Genomic DNA, 13,125 nt, shown 5'->3' with positions numbered 1-13,125 from the left:
CAAGTACACAATACCACTCACCCTACACAGTAACTTCCCCTCAGTTTAACCCCTACCTCAGATGTCCTGAACTGCTGATCCTGTTTCAGTGTCAGGCTTTGTGATGCTTGTTAGCGACATATAATTGATCAAGTCAAGTCAGGTCAGTTCTATTAGTGTGTCACCAAACCCCAACCAAAGTTCTGTCCTGACTCTGTCCAAGTAGAGCAGGTCCAGCACCTCCCTCCTTCAATGAACCTCCACCCAACAATTCTCCATCAGCAGCACATCCTGCAACAGCAGCCACCAGAACCTTCCTTTTTAAAAACATTTTGATCATGGTAGACCTGTTCCGGCTGTGCTTTTATTGTGGAAAAAGCCGGATGTTATATGATGAGTAATTGATGGCAACATAAAACGGAGCGTCCGGGACCAGTCAGGAACGAGCTCTCGAGGAGCTGAGTCGTCCGCCGGTCCTCCCTTACCGAGCTGCCACCGCGAGCCTAGGCGTATGTTTGAGAGATTTTTTGGATTTTGTTTGATTCAGTTTGTCTGGATACGTCACGTTCTCTCCAAAATAAAAGCAGCTCGTGGTTCCACCGGTGAGTGACCTCGCTTTTATATTTACGGTCTTAGTGATTCCAGTGTTACCGGGGACCGCGGTCGACCCCCGGTGTGGTGCCAGTGCCTCCACTCCTGGAGCTTAAACATAAAAGACTTAAAAGACTTAAAAATATCTGAAAATATTTAAGATCGGGGGGTTGTTGTATTGTTGATGTTGTGGTGAAACCAGCCAATGAACGGGGTTTTTGCGTCAAGACTGAAAAAGCAAACCCAACCCGTTCAGCATCTTGTGTTTTACAGACTAAAGTTTATTCCAGATAGTTTGGGCTGTTAAAGGAAACCCAGCTAAAACGAGCAGGAAAAGCAGGAAGGAAATACAAACCCTCCTAAAATTAACTTTTGCATCGTTTTCTCCTGGAAACAGCAGCGACTCTCAGCAGGGGTCCTGCGCGTCGGTGTTCGGCAGGTCTCTGAGATGCAGGTGTCAGCTGTGACTGACAGGTCTACGTGATCGTTAGGTTTGGTTTTGTTGATGCTGCGGATCGATAGGCTGCCTTATATAATGCTGTATTAACACAAACCGATGACATCTGATAGAATCGGCTCACACTGCTCAGGTTTTTTACTTTGGCATCAGGATATAGTAATATGATGTACATTAATAAAATAATCAGTATCCTCACCGTTTCTCTCTTTCTGCAGTTTTTGCTCCTGGTTGAGGAGGAGAGAAGGACTCTCAGCTGTTGGTCAGTATCTGTGGTAAAATATCAGCCTATCAGGTCTCCACAAAAACCCAATATCCTGCATCCTGATGTCAACACCATCAGTGGCTGCCAATGTGGCGCCAAGGTGAAGAGGAAACTCCAGACAAAACACAGAGGGAGATAAAAGCCAGCTGGTCAGTAGTCAGTGGACCCCCAGGTCAGTGGACCCCCCAGGTCAGTGGACCCCCCAGGTTAGTGGACCCCCCAGGTTAGTGGACCCCCAGGTCAATAGTCAGTGGACCCCCCAGGTTAGTGGACCCCCCAAGTTAGTGGACCCCCAGGTCAATAGTCAGTGGACCCCCAGGTCAATAGTCAGTGGACCCCCCAGGTCAGTTGTCAGTGGACCCCCAGGTCGGTGGACCCCCAGGTTAGTGGACCCCCAGGTCAGTAGTCAGTGGACCCCCAGGTCAGTGGACCCCCAGGTCAGTAGTCAGTGGACACCCAGGTCAGTGGACCCCCAGGTTAGTGGACCCCCCAGGTCAGTGGACTCCCAGGTCAGTAGTCAGTGGACCCCCACGTCAGTAGTCAGTGGACCCCCAGGTCAGTGGACCCCCAGGTTAGTGGACCCCCCAGGTCAGTGGACCCCCAGGTTAGTGGACCCCCCAGGTCAGTGTATCCCAAGGTCAGTAGTCAGTGGACCCCCAGGTCAGTGGACCCCCAGGTCAGTAGTCAGTGGACCCCCAGGTCAGTAGTCAGTGGACCTCAAGGTCAGTAGTCAGTGGACCCCCAGGTCAGTGGACCCCCAGGTTAGTGGACCCCCAGGTTAGTGGACCCCCAAGGTCAGTGGACCCCCAGGTCAGTAGTCAGTGGACCCCCCAGGTCAGTAGTCAGTGGACCCCCAGGTCAGTGGACCCCCCAGGTTAGTGGACCCCCAGGTCAGTGGACCCCCAGGTTAGTGGACCCCCCAGGTCAGTGGACCCCAAGGTCAGTAGTCAGTGGACCCCCAGGTCAGCAGTCAGTGGACCCCAAGGTCAGTAGTCAGTGGACCCCCAGGTCAGTGGACCCCCCAGGTCAGTAGTCAGTGGACCCCCAGGTCAGTGGACCCCCCAGGTTAGTGGACCCCCCAGGTCAGTGGACCCCCAGGTCAATAGTCAGTGGACCCCCCAGGTCAGTAGTCAGTGGACCCCCCAGGTCAGTGGACCCCCCCAGGTCAGTAGTCAGTGGACCCCCAAGTCAGTGGACCCCCCAGGTTAGTGGACCCCCCAGGTCAGTGGACCCCCAGGTCTGTAGTCAGTGGACCCCCCAGGTCAGTGGACCCCCAGGTCAGTAGTCAGTGGACCCCCCAGGTCAGTAGTCAGTGGACCCCCAGGTCAGTGGACCCCCCATGTTAGTGGACCCCCCAGGTCAGTGGACCCCCAGGTCAATAGTCAGTGGACCCCCAGGTCAGTAGTCAGTGGACCCCCCATGTCAGTGGACCCCCAGGTCAGTAGTCAATGGACCCCCAGGTCAGTAGTCAGTGGACCCCAAGGTCAGTTGTCAGTGGACCCCTAGGTCAGTGGACCCCCCAGGTCAGTAGTCAGTGGACCCCCAGGTCCGTGGACCCCCCAGGTTAGTGGACCCCCCAGGTCAGTGGACCCCCAGGTCAGGAGTCAGTGGACCCCAAGGTCAGTTGTCAGTGGACCCCCAAGTCAGTGGACCCCCCAGGTTAGTGGACCCCCCAGGTCAGTGGACCCCCAGGTCAGTAGTCAGTGGACCCCAAGGTCAGTTGTCAGTGGACCCCTAGGTCAGTGGACCCCCCAGGTCAGTAGTCAGTGGACCCCCAGGTCCGTGGACCCCCCAGGTTAGTGGACCCCCCAGGTCAGTGGACCCCCAGGTCAGGAGTCAGTGGACCCCAAGGTCAGTTGTCAGTGGACCCCCCAGGTCAGGAGTCAGTGGACCTCAAGGTCAGTAGTCAGTGGACCCCCAGGTCAGTAGGCAGTGACCCCCAGGTCAGTGGACCCCCCAGGTCAGTAGGCAGTGACCCCCAGGTTTCCTGGCACCTAGGTGGACTCTGTAGTCCACTGCCCTGTCAGGTGAATGTCAATCATCGTCTTCCTCATCACAGCTTTACAAACACAGGGAAGAACCAGTTATTACAATCAAGTATCAAATATGTTAAACACATCAACGTAGCTGTCAGTATTAGTAGTAACTGTCAGTATTAGTAGTAACTGTTAGTATTTGTAGTAACTGTTAGTATTAGTAGTAACTGTCAGTATTAGTAGTAACTGTCAGTATTAGTAGTAACTGTTAGTATTAGTAGTAACTGTCAGTATTAGTAGTAACTGTTAGTATTTGTAGTAACTGTTAGTATTAGTAGTAACTGTCAGTATTAGTAGTAACTGTCAGTATTAGTAGTAACTGTTAGTATTTGTAGTAACTGTTAGTATTAGTAGTAACTGTCAGTATTAGTAGTAACTGTTAGTATTTGTAGTAACTGTTAGTATTAGTAGTAACTGTTAGTATTTGTAGTAACTGTCAGTATTAGTAGTAACTGTCAGTATTAGTAGTAACTGTTAGTAGTAACTGTTAGTATTTGTAGTAACTGTTAGTACTAGTAGTAACTGTCAGTATAAGTAGTAACTCAGTATTTGTGGTAACTGTTAGTATTAGTACTAACTGTCAGTATTAATAGTAACTGTCAGTATTAGTAGTAACTGTTAGTATTTGTAGTAACTGTTAGTATTAGTAGTAACTGTTAGTATTTGTAGTAAATGTTAGTATTAGTAGTAACTGTTAGTATTTGTAGTAACTGTCAGTATTAGTAGTAACTGTCAGTATTTGTAGTAACTGTTAGTATTTGTAGTAACTGTTAGTATTAGTAGTAACTGTTAGTATTAGTAGTAACTGTTAGTATTTGTAGTAACTGTTAGTACTAGTAGTAACTGTCAGTATTAGTAGTAACTCAGTATTTGTAGTAACTGTTAGTATTAGTAGTAACTGTTAGTATTAGTAGTAACTGTCAGTATTAGTAGTAACTGTCAGTATTAGTAGTAACTTTTAGTATTAGTAGTAACTGTTAGTACTAGTGGTAACTGTCAGTATTAGTAGTAACTCAGTATTTGTAGTAACTGTTAGTATTAGTAGTAACTGTCAGTATTAATAGTAACTGTTAGTATTTGTAGTTACTGTCAGTATTAGTAGTAACTGTTAGTATTTGTAGTAACTGTCAGTATTAATAGTAACTGTTAGTATTTGTAGTAACTGTCAGTATTAGTCGTAACTGTTATTATTTGTAGTAACTGTCAGTATTAGTAGTAACTGTTAGTATTTGTAGTAACTGTCAGTATTAGTAGTAACTGTTAGTATTTGTAGTAACTGTCAGTATTAGTAGTAACTGTTAGTATTTGTAGTAACTCAGTATTTGTAGTAACAGTTAGTACTAGTAGTAACTGTCAGTATTAGTAGTAACTCAGTATTTGTAGTAACTGTCAGTATTAATAATAACTGTTAGTACTAGTAGTAACTGTCAGTATTAGTAGTAACTCAGTATTTGTAGTAACTGTTAGTATTAGTAGTAACTGTCAGTATTAATAGTAACTCTTAGTATTTGTGGGGGGGAGGGGTGGAGCTGAGGGAGCTGCAGCAACACCAACTTCTGCTCTCAGTCAATCTGGCGGTTGTTCCCTTGGTCGATGGTACTTCAGTTATCCAGTAGGTAGCCTTGGCAGCCAGATGAGGGGAACCAGCAGCCAGTCAGGAACATTCTGGAGGTTTCTGCTCTTTAAGTAATTAAATGATGGCTCTTTGAGCAGCCAGGGAACACCAGACCAAAGCGTCAGCTCAGCAGGACTGACGGACAGTGAACAGTGTGGTGGTCAGGATCAGTTTCCAATACATGTGTTAGCTGTTGTTCTTCTGCTTCCAGCTTTTCAAATTCCCCACCTTCCTTTTGGGAAAGAACAGGCCAGCGGCATAAAACAAACTCTTGGCTCAAGCTCATGATTGAAATGGTATTTTGGACCATTTTCGGACACTCCCGCCCCGATGACTCGTCCTCTGTGCGCTCGATGTTGGAAGTATGTGTTTGGTGTTTTGTTGGTTCAGAAGCAGCGAGTCATCACAACTGCTATGATTTCATTCCACTGCAAAGGGAATATTTCAGTTTTTGTTTTACTGTTGCTTGGATAGTACAAGTTGTGATGTTTCCTCCATTCTGTGTTATAAACTGTTTTCTTGTCTGTACCAACATCTCCTGCACGTCTGTCCCTCCTGGTGAGGGATCCTCCTCCCCTCCTCACCCTGAGGTTTCTCCCATTTTTCCCTGTTAAAGGTTTTCTATGGAGTTTCTCCTCAGTCGATGTGAGGCTCTGAGGGCAGAGGATGTTGTTATGATGCCATGAAGCCTGGAGACAAACTGGAGGGGAAAACAGGCTACAAAGAAAACTGCCTTGCCTTGCCTTGCCTTGATGGACAGAAATCATTACGTTTCCATTTTTGTAGATTTGAGGATTTTTTGAATATTCAAAGCGCTCAGCAGGTTAGAAACACTGATCTATTCAAGCCCACAGCGACTTCTGAGTTTGTCTCCTGGCGTTTTCTCTCTGGTTGATCTGATTTAACAGGGTTTTAGAGGATTGAAGAGGTCTTGAGAGCAGAAGTGTTCATGGTTCCATCTGGAAGAAGAATCTGTTGTTCCCTTGATTGGGTTGATGACATTAGCAGAGCGGCGAGGCTGAAGCCCCGGTGCTCCTGCAGCAGTTTCCAGCTTTAACGAGATTAAATTCAGCCAAACTGATTTAAAAGCAGATGGCCAGTTCCGCCCTCACAGAGCAACCCCTTCCCTGACCTGGACCCAGCTCTGACCCCAGCGGGGGGGACTGGTGACCCTTAACAGATAAGCGGTATAGAAAAGGATGGATGGATTATTTCATCTCTCTAGCAGAGACTTTTAATTTGTCCACTGTTTGAAAACAACAGCTAGATGCCGTTAGAGCAAATGTGTGTTCATGTGGTGGCATTTTGGGTCTAAACCTGTCATTCCGTGGCAACTGGGCTGGTGCTGCTTGTTGGGGGGCCACTAGCCGCAGAGCTAGTGTTAGCATCCTGGCTGCTGCCCCTGTGTTGAGCTTGGTTGAATTTAAAAAAGCCGATGTTTTCTCCTGTTTCTCAGGCGATTTGGGTTGACGTGAGATCTTCTCCTCCACTCTCTCTCTCTCTCTGCCTGGTTGTGTGTGTCTGTGCAATTTGTCTCTATAATGGTAGGGACAGCAGGAGGGAGACAAAAGCAGCCTCCTGGAGGAGGTACCTAAGGTTTGAAGGAGAGGCCCTGCTCCTGGCCTGCATGGAGGGGGAGCTGAGACCAGCTTGGGCCTGAAGGGGGCCAAGTAGCTGGGGTGGTTGTGGTGGGGGCCTAAGAACTGGGGGAGAGGAAACAGTGCCTGTGGTTCAAGTGTTGGTTTGCTGATGGGGAGGAGCTGTGTGGTAACAAAGGTGACTGTCACCACCTGAGGGTCATCGGGCCACTGACTTGGAGATGGGGGACCAGTAATGGGCTCCGAGTGGAGCCGGTCCCTCATTGGTCATGAATAGTAACTCATGAATTCCACAGCCAGTAAAACTGAGTTGTCTTCAGATGTGAAAGTGAAGAGCTGATGACCAACATGCTCCCATCAGACTGAAGACACACAGGGACGGACGTAGTCCAGGCTGACCCGCCTACCTGAGAGCAGAGAGAGGCCCCCTGTCTCCTCAGCACAGGTCAACAGGTGGAGGAGAAATCCATCAATGAACTTAGTCATAGCAGATTTTAGTAGTGTTTGTACCTGTAACTTACAAAACGAACATAAACATTATTACACAATCACAACAGCTGGACAGGTTTATCGAGGCCCTGGTTTGAATCATTGTGTCATCATGTCGGTGCATCAGACTGTTGTTCAAGTGTTGTTCAAGTGTTGTTCAGGTAATGTTCAAGTTTTGTTCAAGTGTTGTTCAAGTTTTGTTCAAGTGTTGTTCATGTTTTGTTCAGGTGTTGTTCAAGTGTTGTTCAAGTGTTGTTCAGGTATTGTTCAAGTTTTGTTCAAGTGTTGTTCATGTTTTGTTCAAGTGTTGTTCAGGTGTTGTTCAGGTGTTGTTCAAGTGTTGTTCATGTTTTGTTCAGGTGTTGTTCAAGTGTTGTTCAAGTGTTGTTCATGTTTTGTTCAGGTGTTGTTCATGTTTTGTTCATGTTTTGTTCAGGTATTGTTCAGGTGTCGTTCAAGTGTTGTTCAGGTGTTGTTCAGGTGTTGTTCAGGAGTTCACGCCTGGTAAACTCAGTGCTTTCAACACTCTATTCATTTAGGAGTCTGTGTGTGTTTTTAATAGTAAACACGATGTGCAGCTAAGTTTGAGAACATTTGGAAGCTCACAGGGCTACATGGTCTTTGGCCGCTGAGAAGAACCAGCTCTGTTCTCCATGTGGACCAGATGGCTTCAGCTCTAATAACCGAAATGTTTCTGTATTCATCGGTGCGATCCCAGCTCTGGTGCCAGTCTGTGTGGTCTGGACTGGTTCCCCTACACGGTTCTGACTCAAGGAGGAATTCTCACTGATAGTCACAGCCAATGAGTTGATTTCAGATTCAGTTAACTTTATTTATCCCCGAGGGGCAATTAAAGATCACAACTCAAAGCCTGATACAACGATCACAAGCAGTCACAATTATTACAGATTGAAAGTAACAATGGTACACTTCAGAAATTTAACAACAGCACATATACATTTGTTGTGTATGTACGCTAAACTTGAGCAGTCCGTTGACCCAATGGAGGCAAGTGAGAGTGAGGCGTCGCAGCAAGAGCCGCGCCAGCCAAGCCCGGGCGGGGCAGGCTGCAGCCAACAGGCGCTGCCACCCCAAGGGAGGTGGAGAGGGCAGAGGCGGGGGTCAGGAACACACGGGGGAGGGGGGGATAGTACGTGCCATTTGCGTCACCAAGGCAGAAGGAGTTCTCCTGGAGGATAAACAGTGGGCAGATGACCTTCAGTAGCCGATAAGGAAGCTGTGTTTGGGTTTGGGCAGAGGAGCACACATTCCAATCCGCCTTCTCTTTCAGTCCAATCCAAATTGTAAGTTAAAATTTTCTGGTCTTCAACATCACTCTCCTCTTCGCAAAGCGGCCAACTGCTCCGAGATGGTTTCCATCCTGCGTTTCAGTTCAAGAGTCTGTTGTTGCCCCGCTCTGACAGCCTCAATGATTGCGTTGTAAATGACGGTCAGTTGTGGAGGTCCAGATCTGGTGGCAACCGTCGTCCTGCCAATTTTGAGGTATGTGAGGGCACCTCCAAGTCCGAGGAGGAGAAGCCCCACAACCATGAACCCAAATAAGTAGAGATCCTCGATATCCTCCACGGAGAGAGGTGTCAAGCACGCAGTAAGCCATCTCCCCCAGGAATCGAAGACATAGCCCACAGGGTCGGTTCCATGCGGACAGGCAGGTTCCTCCGGTCCTGATTTCCTTGTCTAAAATATGGTGTCAATAGCGTTGAGAGACCAGCTGATCAATTCCATGATTAGTTTTTAGGTAGAGAGCTCACAGCTGCGTTGGATAGGAGTTGAGACAAAGAATGATGAATGATGATGAATGATTCATTCACCTCATAAATGGCAATGAATGAACATGACCTTTACCTCGCGGCCCTGGATCCTTCATGGATGCGCGGACGCCGCTCTCTTCCTACGCCGCTCTCCTCCTCCTGCAATTGCCCTCTGGGACCGCACTGTAATTGGGTCTCGGGAGGACAGGACGTGTCTGCGCTCAACATTTCACTTTTCATCGTTTCAGGTTGGGTTGGTGCTCAACTGCCTGACAACTCAGCGCTCTCTAATGTCACCGAGGGCTTAGGTGTTGGCAGGAAGTGGGAATAATTTTCCTTTCCCCACACTTCCAATGGAAGCTGTTCATAAGGCTTTGAAGCAGTTAGATAACAGTGTGTAGGCCTTGATTTTTCTGTCTCCTGTTTGCGGCTGAATACCAGTTAAGTGGAGTGCAATGACAGATGATATGAAGGCTGCCTAAATCAACAGCAACAGTGTGGTTTTGTGTCAGCCCTTCTACAAATTGTCAGTGTCTTGTTGTCACCGTTGCTCAAATCTGCAGCTGCTTGTCCCAGATGCTGACTGGCACCAGTCCACCAGGGTGTCAGAGCCAAAATCCCTCAACCAGCCTGCACTCAGGGTTTAGACTTTGAGCTCATGAGGACACATCAAAGATGGGACTTTTTTTGACAGTCGTCTGATAACTAGAGTTTGAATTCAGCTTTTGATCTCAGACTAAACCTCAGAACTTTGAAAGTCAAATCCATTTGATAACTTCAATGCAACATTTATTCCTAAGTGGCAGCAGCACTGTTGTCTACAAGGCACGGCTGACCATGAATCTGCCATTCTGCCAATGTCCAGTAGAGGGCACATTGCTGTCAGAGGTGCAGCCAAACCCATCACCATTAAATGATCAGCAGTTTATTGTCCAGGATCCGTGCTGGAGGGACACGATTGGCTGCTGATGAGCATGTCTCCAGCTGCTATTGTTGAGGGGTTTTTCTGTCATCGTCAAGTCAAGTCAAGTCAATTTTATTTCTATAGCGCCAAACCCCAACCAAAGTTCTGTCCTGACTCTGTCCAAGTAGAGCAGGTCCAGCACCTCCCTCCTTCAATGAACCTCCACCCAGCAATTCTCCATCAGCAGCACATCCTGCAACAGCAGCCACCAGAACCTTCCTTTACCAGCAGGAAGGTGGAGCAGATCCAGGATCAGTGGGGACGGAGAGAGAACAGGAGAGCAGGACAGAGACAAAGACAGAGAATGGAGGAGGACAGAGAGACAGAAGGAAAGACAGGGACAGAGATAAAGAGAGAGAGAAAGGAGGAGAGACTGATGGACAGACGGGGACGTGAGCAGGTGGAGCTACGGGTGACAGCTGGAGCCTCTTCAGGTCTGGAGCCTCCTCCAGCAGCACCAGGATCTGGGATGAGGGGAGAAGAAGAGGAGTTAGTAATAGTCTGAGGACAGGAGGAGGAGAGAGAAGCCCAGTGCACCATGGGAGATCCCAGCAGTCTGAGCCTATAGCAGCAGATCTAAGGGCCAGCCTAAGTAGTCCTGACTATAAGCCTGATCAACAAGGAAGGTCTAAAGTCTGCTCTTAAACCTAAAGAGGGGGTCTGGGTCCTGGACTGAAACTGGGAGACGGTTCCACAGGAGGGGAGCCTGATAGCTGAAGGCTCTGGCTCCATTCTACTGTTAGAACTCTAGGAACCAGCAGGAACCCTGCATCCTGGGAGTGAAGGGTTCTAGCTGGATCATAGGGGACTAGGAGCTCTGTCAGGGATGAAGGAGCCTGATAGCTGAAGGCTCTGGCTCCATTCTACTGTTAGAACTCTAGGAACCAGCAGAAACCCTGCATCCTGGGAGTGAAGGGTTCTAGCTGGATCATAGGAGACTAGGAGCTCTGTCAGGGATGAAGGAGCCTGATAGCTGAAGGCTCTGGCTCCATTCTACTGTTAGAACTCTAGGAACCAGCAGGAACCCTGCATCCTGGGAGTGAAGGGTTCTAGCTGGATCATAGGGGACTAGGAGCTCTGTCAGGGATGAAGGAGCCTGATAGCTGAAGGCTCTGGCTCCATTCTACTGTTCGAACTCTAGGAACCAGCAGGAACCCTGCATCCTGGGAGTGAAGGGTTCTAGCTGGATCATAGGGGACTAGGAGCTCTGTCAGGGATGAAGGAGCCTGACTGTTGAGGACTTTGATGGTAGAAGAAGAATTTTAAATTCTGTTCTGAATCTGACAGGGAGCCATGCAGAGAAGCAGTCCAGGAGAGACCTGGTCTCTGCTGCCAGTTCTAGTCACTGGTGATGTTCACTGACTGTGGCCATTTTAATGTTGTGGAACAAAACTTTACATGTTAGGCAGTTAACTGGTTGATTTAAACCAGTTTAAAGATCCACCTGACTTTGAGACCAGGAATGTTCAACAGTTCTAGCTCACTTCTGGTTTTTGTGCTCCTCAGACCGCCGCCTCCATTCCTGCGTGAAGATGTTAGCCGTTCAGACAGTGAGCCTAGGATCAGGGATTCTGTAGATGGAATGTGAGATGGCTCCAGGCTTGATTCAGCTCTGCTTGATGCTTGTGGGCGGGGTCACAGATGAATGGGCGGGGTCACATACTTCTATCCAAACCCAGCCAAAATCCCATGAGTGTGTGTATCCATGAGAAGGACATGAAAACAACGGACAATGGTTGTGATTGGCTACGGTGGCCCAGTGGGGACAGTAATCATGCTGAATTTTCCAAAGTAGCTGTGAGTGTGGTCCATCGCTCATTCAGCAGCAGTACTGTGTTTCCTGTCGTCTGCTTACTTAAGCAGCTCTCAGGGTTTTTCGTGCTTCGGTCACGACTCTTTTCCATCGCTCTTTCTGTCATCAACTGCTCAGGTCTAGATGAGCATCACAAACAGTTCTGCAGAATTGACTCATGTGTTAGAAAACAAACACACAACATGACTCATGAACTGTGAATCATTTCACGCACAAAAGCGATGAGTATGAACATCTCAGCGTGATGAATCACAGTCATTACTCAGGTGATCTTATTCTCTCCTCCAGCTGCAGCATCCATCAAGAACTGACTCACTGCACTCATTGGTCGCTACAGAACTAACAAGGCCCAAGTAGGTCTGTAAGGACTACTGGACCCGAGTCTCCCTTAGAACTCTGCTGAGCCTTTGTCCTGGAGCACCTCACATGTCAGTCGTGTCCGTCTGGTGTGTGGGAGGTTTTAAGGAGGCCTGATGACACACTGGAGCTCCTCGCCGCTGTCGTATACAGCTAGACCTTTATTAGAAAGAAATGGCTTTAACTTAAGTATTCTATACAACTTGAAATATCCCGTCTACAAACGCATGAATACAAAATACAAAAATATTAGCATAAATGCTATCATGCCTGTCGGTGATAGAGTTCTGGAGAAAAAAGAGTACAATGACCAAAATAAAAGGACACTTACTTGCTAAGTAAGAACTAAAGAATCAGTCTACATACAGATATTTTTCAGTTCACATGTTTGACTGCAGGGGCGGCCCGGTGGAGCAGTGGTCCTCACTGTGGCCCCCAGCAAGAAGGCTGTGGGTGGAGCAGTGGTCCTCACTGTGGCCCCCAGCAAGAAGGCTGTGGGTGGAGCAGTGGTCCTCACCGTGGCCCCCAGCAAGAAGGCTGTGGGTGGAGCAGTGGTCCTCACCGTGGCCCCCAGCAAGAAGGCTGTGGGTGGAGCAGTGGTCCTCACTGTGGCCCCCAGCAAGAAGGTTGTGGGTGGAGCCCCGGCTGCAGCACGGGGTCTTTCTGGGTGAGTCTCCATGTTCTCCCTGTTCCTGCTGGGTTCTCTCTGGTACTCCAGCTTCCTCCACAGTCCAAAGACATCAAGAGGGGACCAGGTTAATCCAGACTCCTGAGTCACGTAACGTTACTCTGAGGTACTGTAACGTTACCGTTACATCATCCATGGCGCCATGACTGACTCAGTTAACCAGTTTAGCAAGGTAGCTACAATTTAAGCTAGGCTATCCTAGCTTTCTTTAGCTTGCTAACATATCATGTCAGGCTCGACTGAAAATATTAGTGAAGCGTGACAGACACAACAGGCACGTCCAGGGAAACTTATTAAGTTAGTTTTTTATTTCACAATCCAGTTATTGTAAACTTGTCACTGAGACAAACTGCTTGGTTTTAGTACGCATGCGCTGTTGGCTTTTCAGTACCGCTCACTACTCCCCTGTCACTGTGTAGGGTGCTATGGACGACACGAGAGGATTCGGAGCGCCCTCTACTGGATACACAAGGACATCATTTCTGAGAAAAACACCGTATT

The 13,125-nt window shown here is 48.1% G+C and overlaps 1 protein-coding gene across 5 annotated transcripts in view; it reads left to right on the top strand.

Annotated features, from left to right (window-relative positions):
- Positions 1-414: 414 nt before the first annotated feature.
- Positions 415-13,125, top strand: part of LOC147268864 (tetraspanin-18B-like) — a 31,841-nt gene continuing 19,130 nt past the window's right edge. For 3 of the 5 annotated variants that reach the window (XM_086223832.1, XM_086223807.1, XM_086223799.1), the window contains exon 1: positions 4,878-5,305. In XM_086223832.1, the coding sequence (XP_086079958.1) occupies positions 5,228-5,305 (78 nt within the window). In that variant the 5' untranslated portion in view covers positions 4,878-5,227. Of the gene's footprint in view, positions 582-1,245; positions 1,290-4,877; positions 5,306-6,678; positions 7,192-13,125 lie in introns of those variants that run through there. The other 2 variants (XM_086223816.1, XM_086223823.1) reach the window with 2 other exon arrangements.

This window comes from Aulostomus chinensis, chromosome 2, assembly GCF_037954235.1.
Source record: "Aulostomus chinensis isolate RoL2024-O1b breed Wild chromosome 2, RoL_Achi_v1.0, whole genome shotgun sequence".
Classification (NCBI taxonomy): Eukaryota; Metazoa; Chordata; class Actinopteri; order Syngnathiformes; family Aulostomidae; genus Aulostomus; species Aulostomus chinensis.
This window is presented reverse-complemented; position numbering and strand designations above follow the sequence as displayed.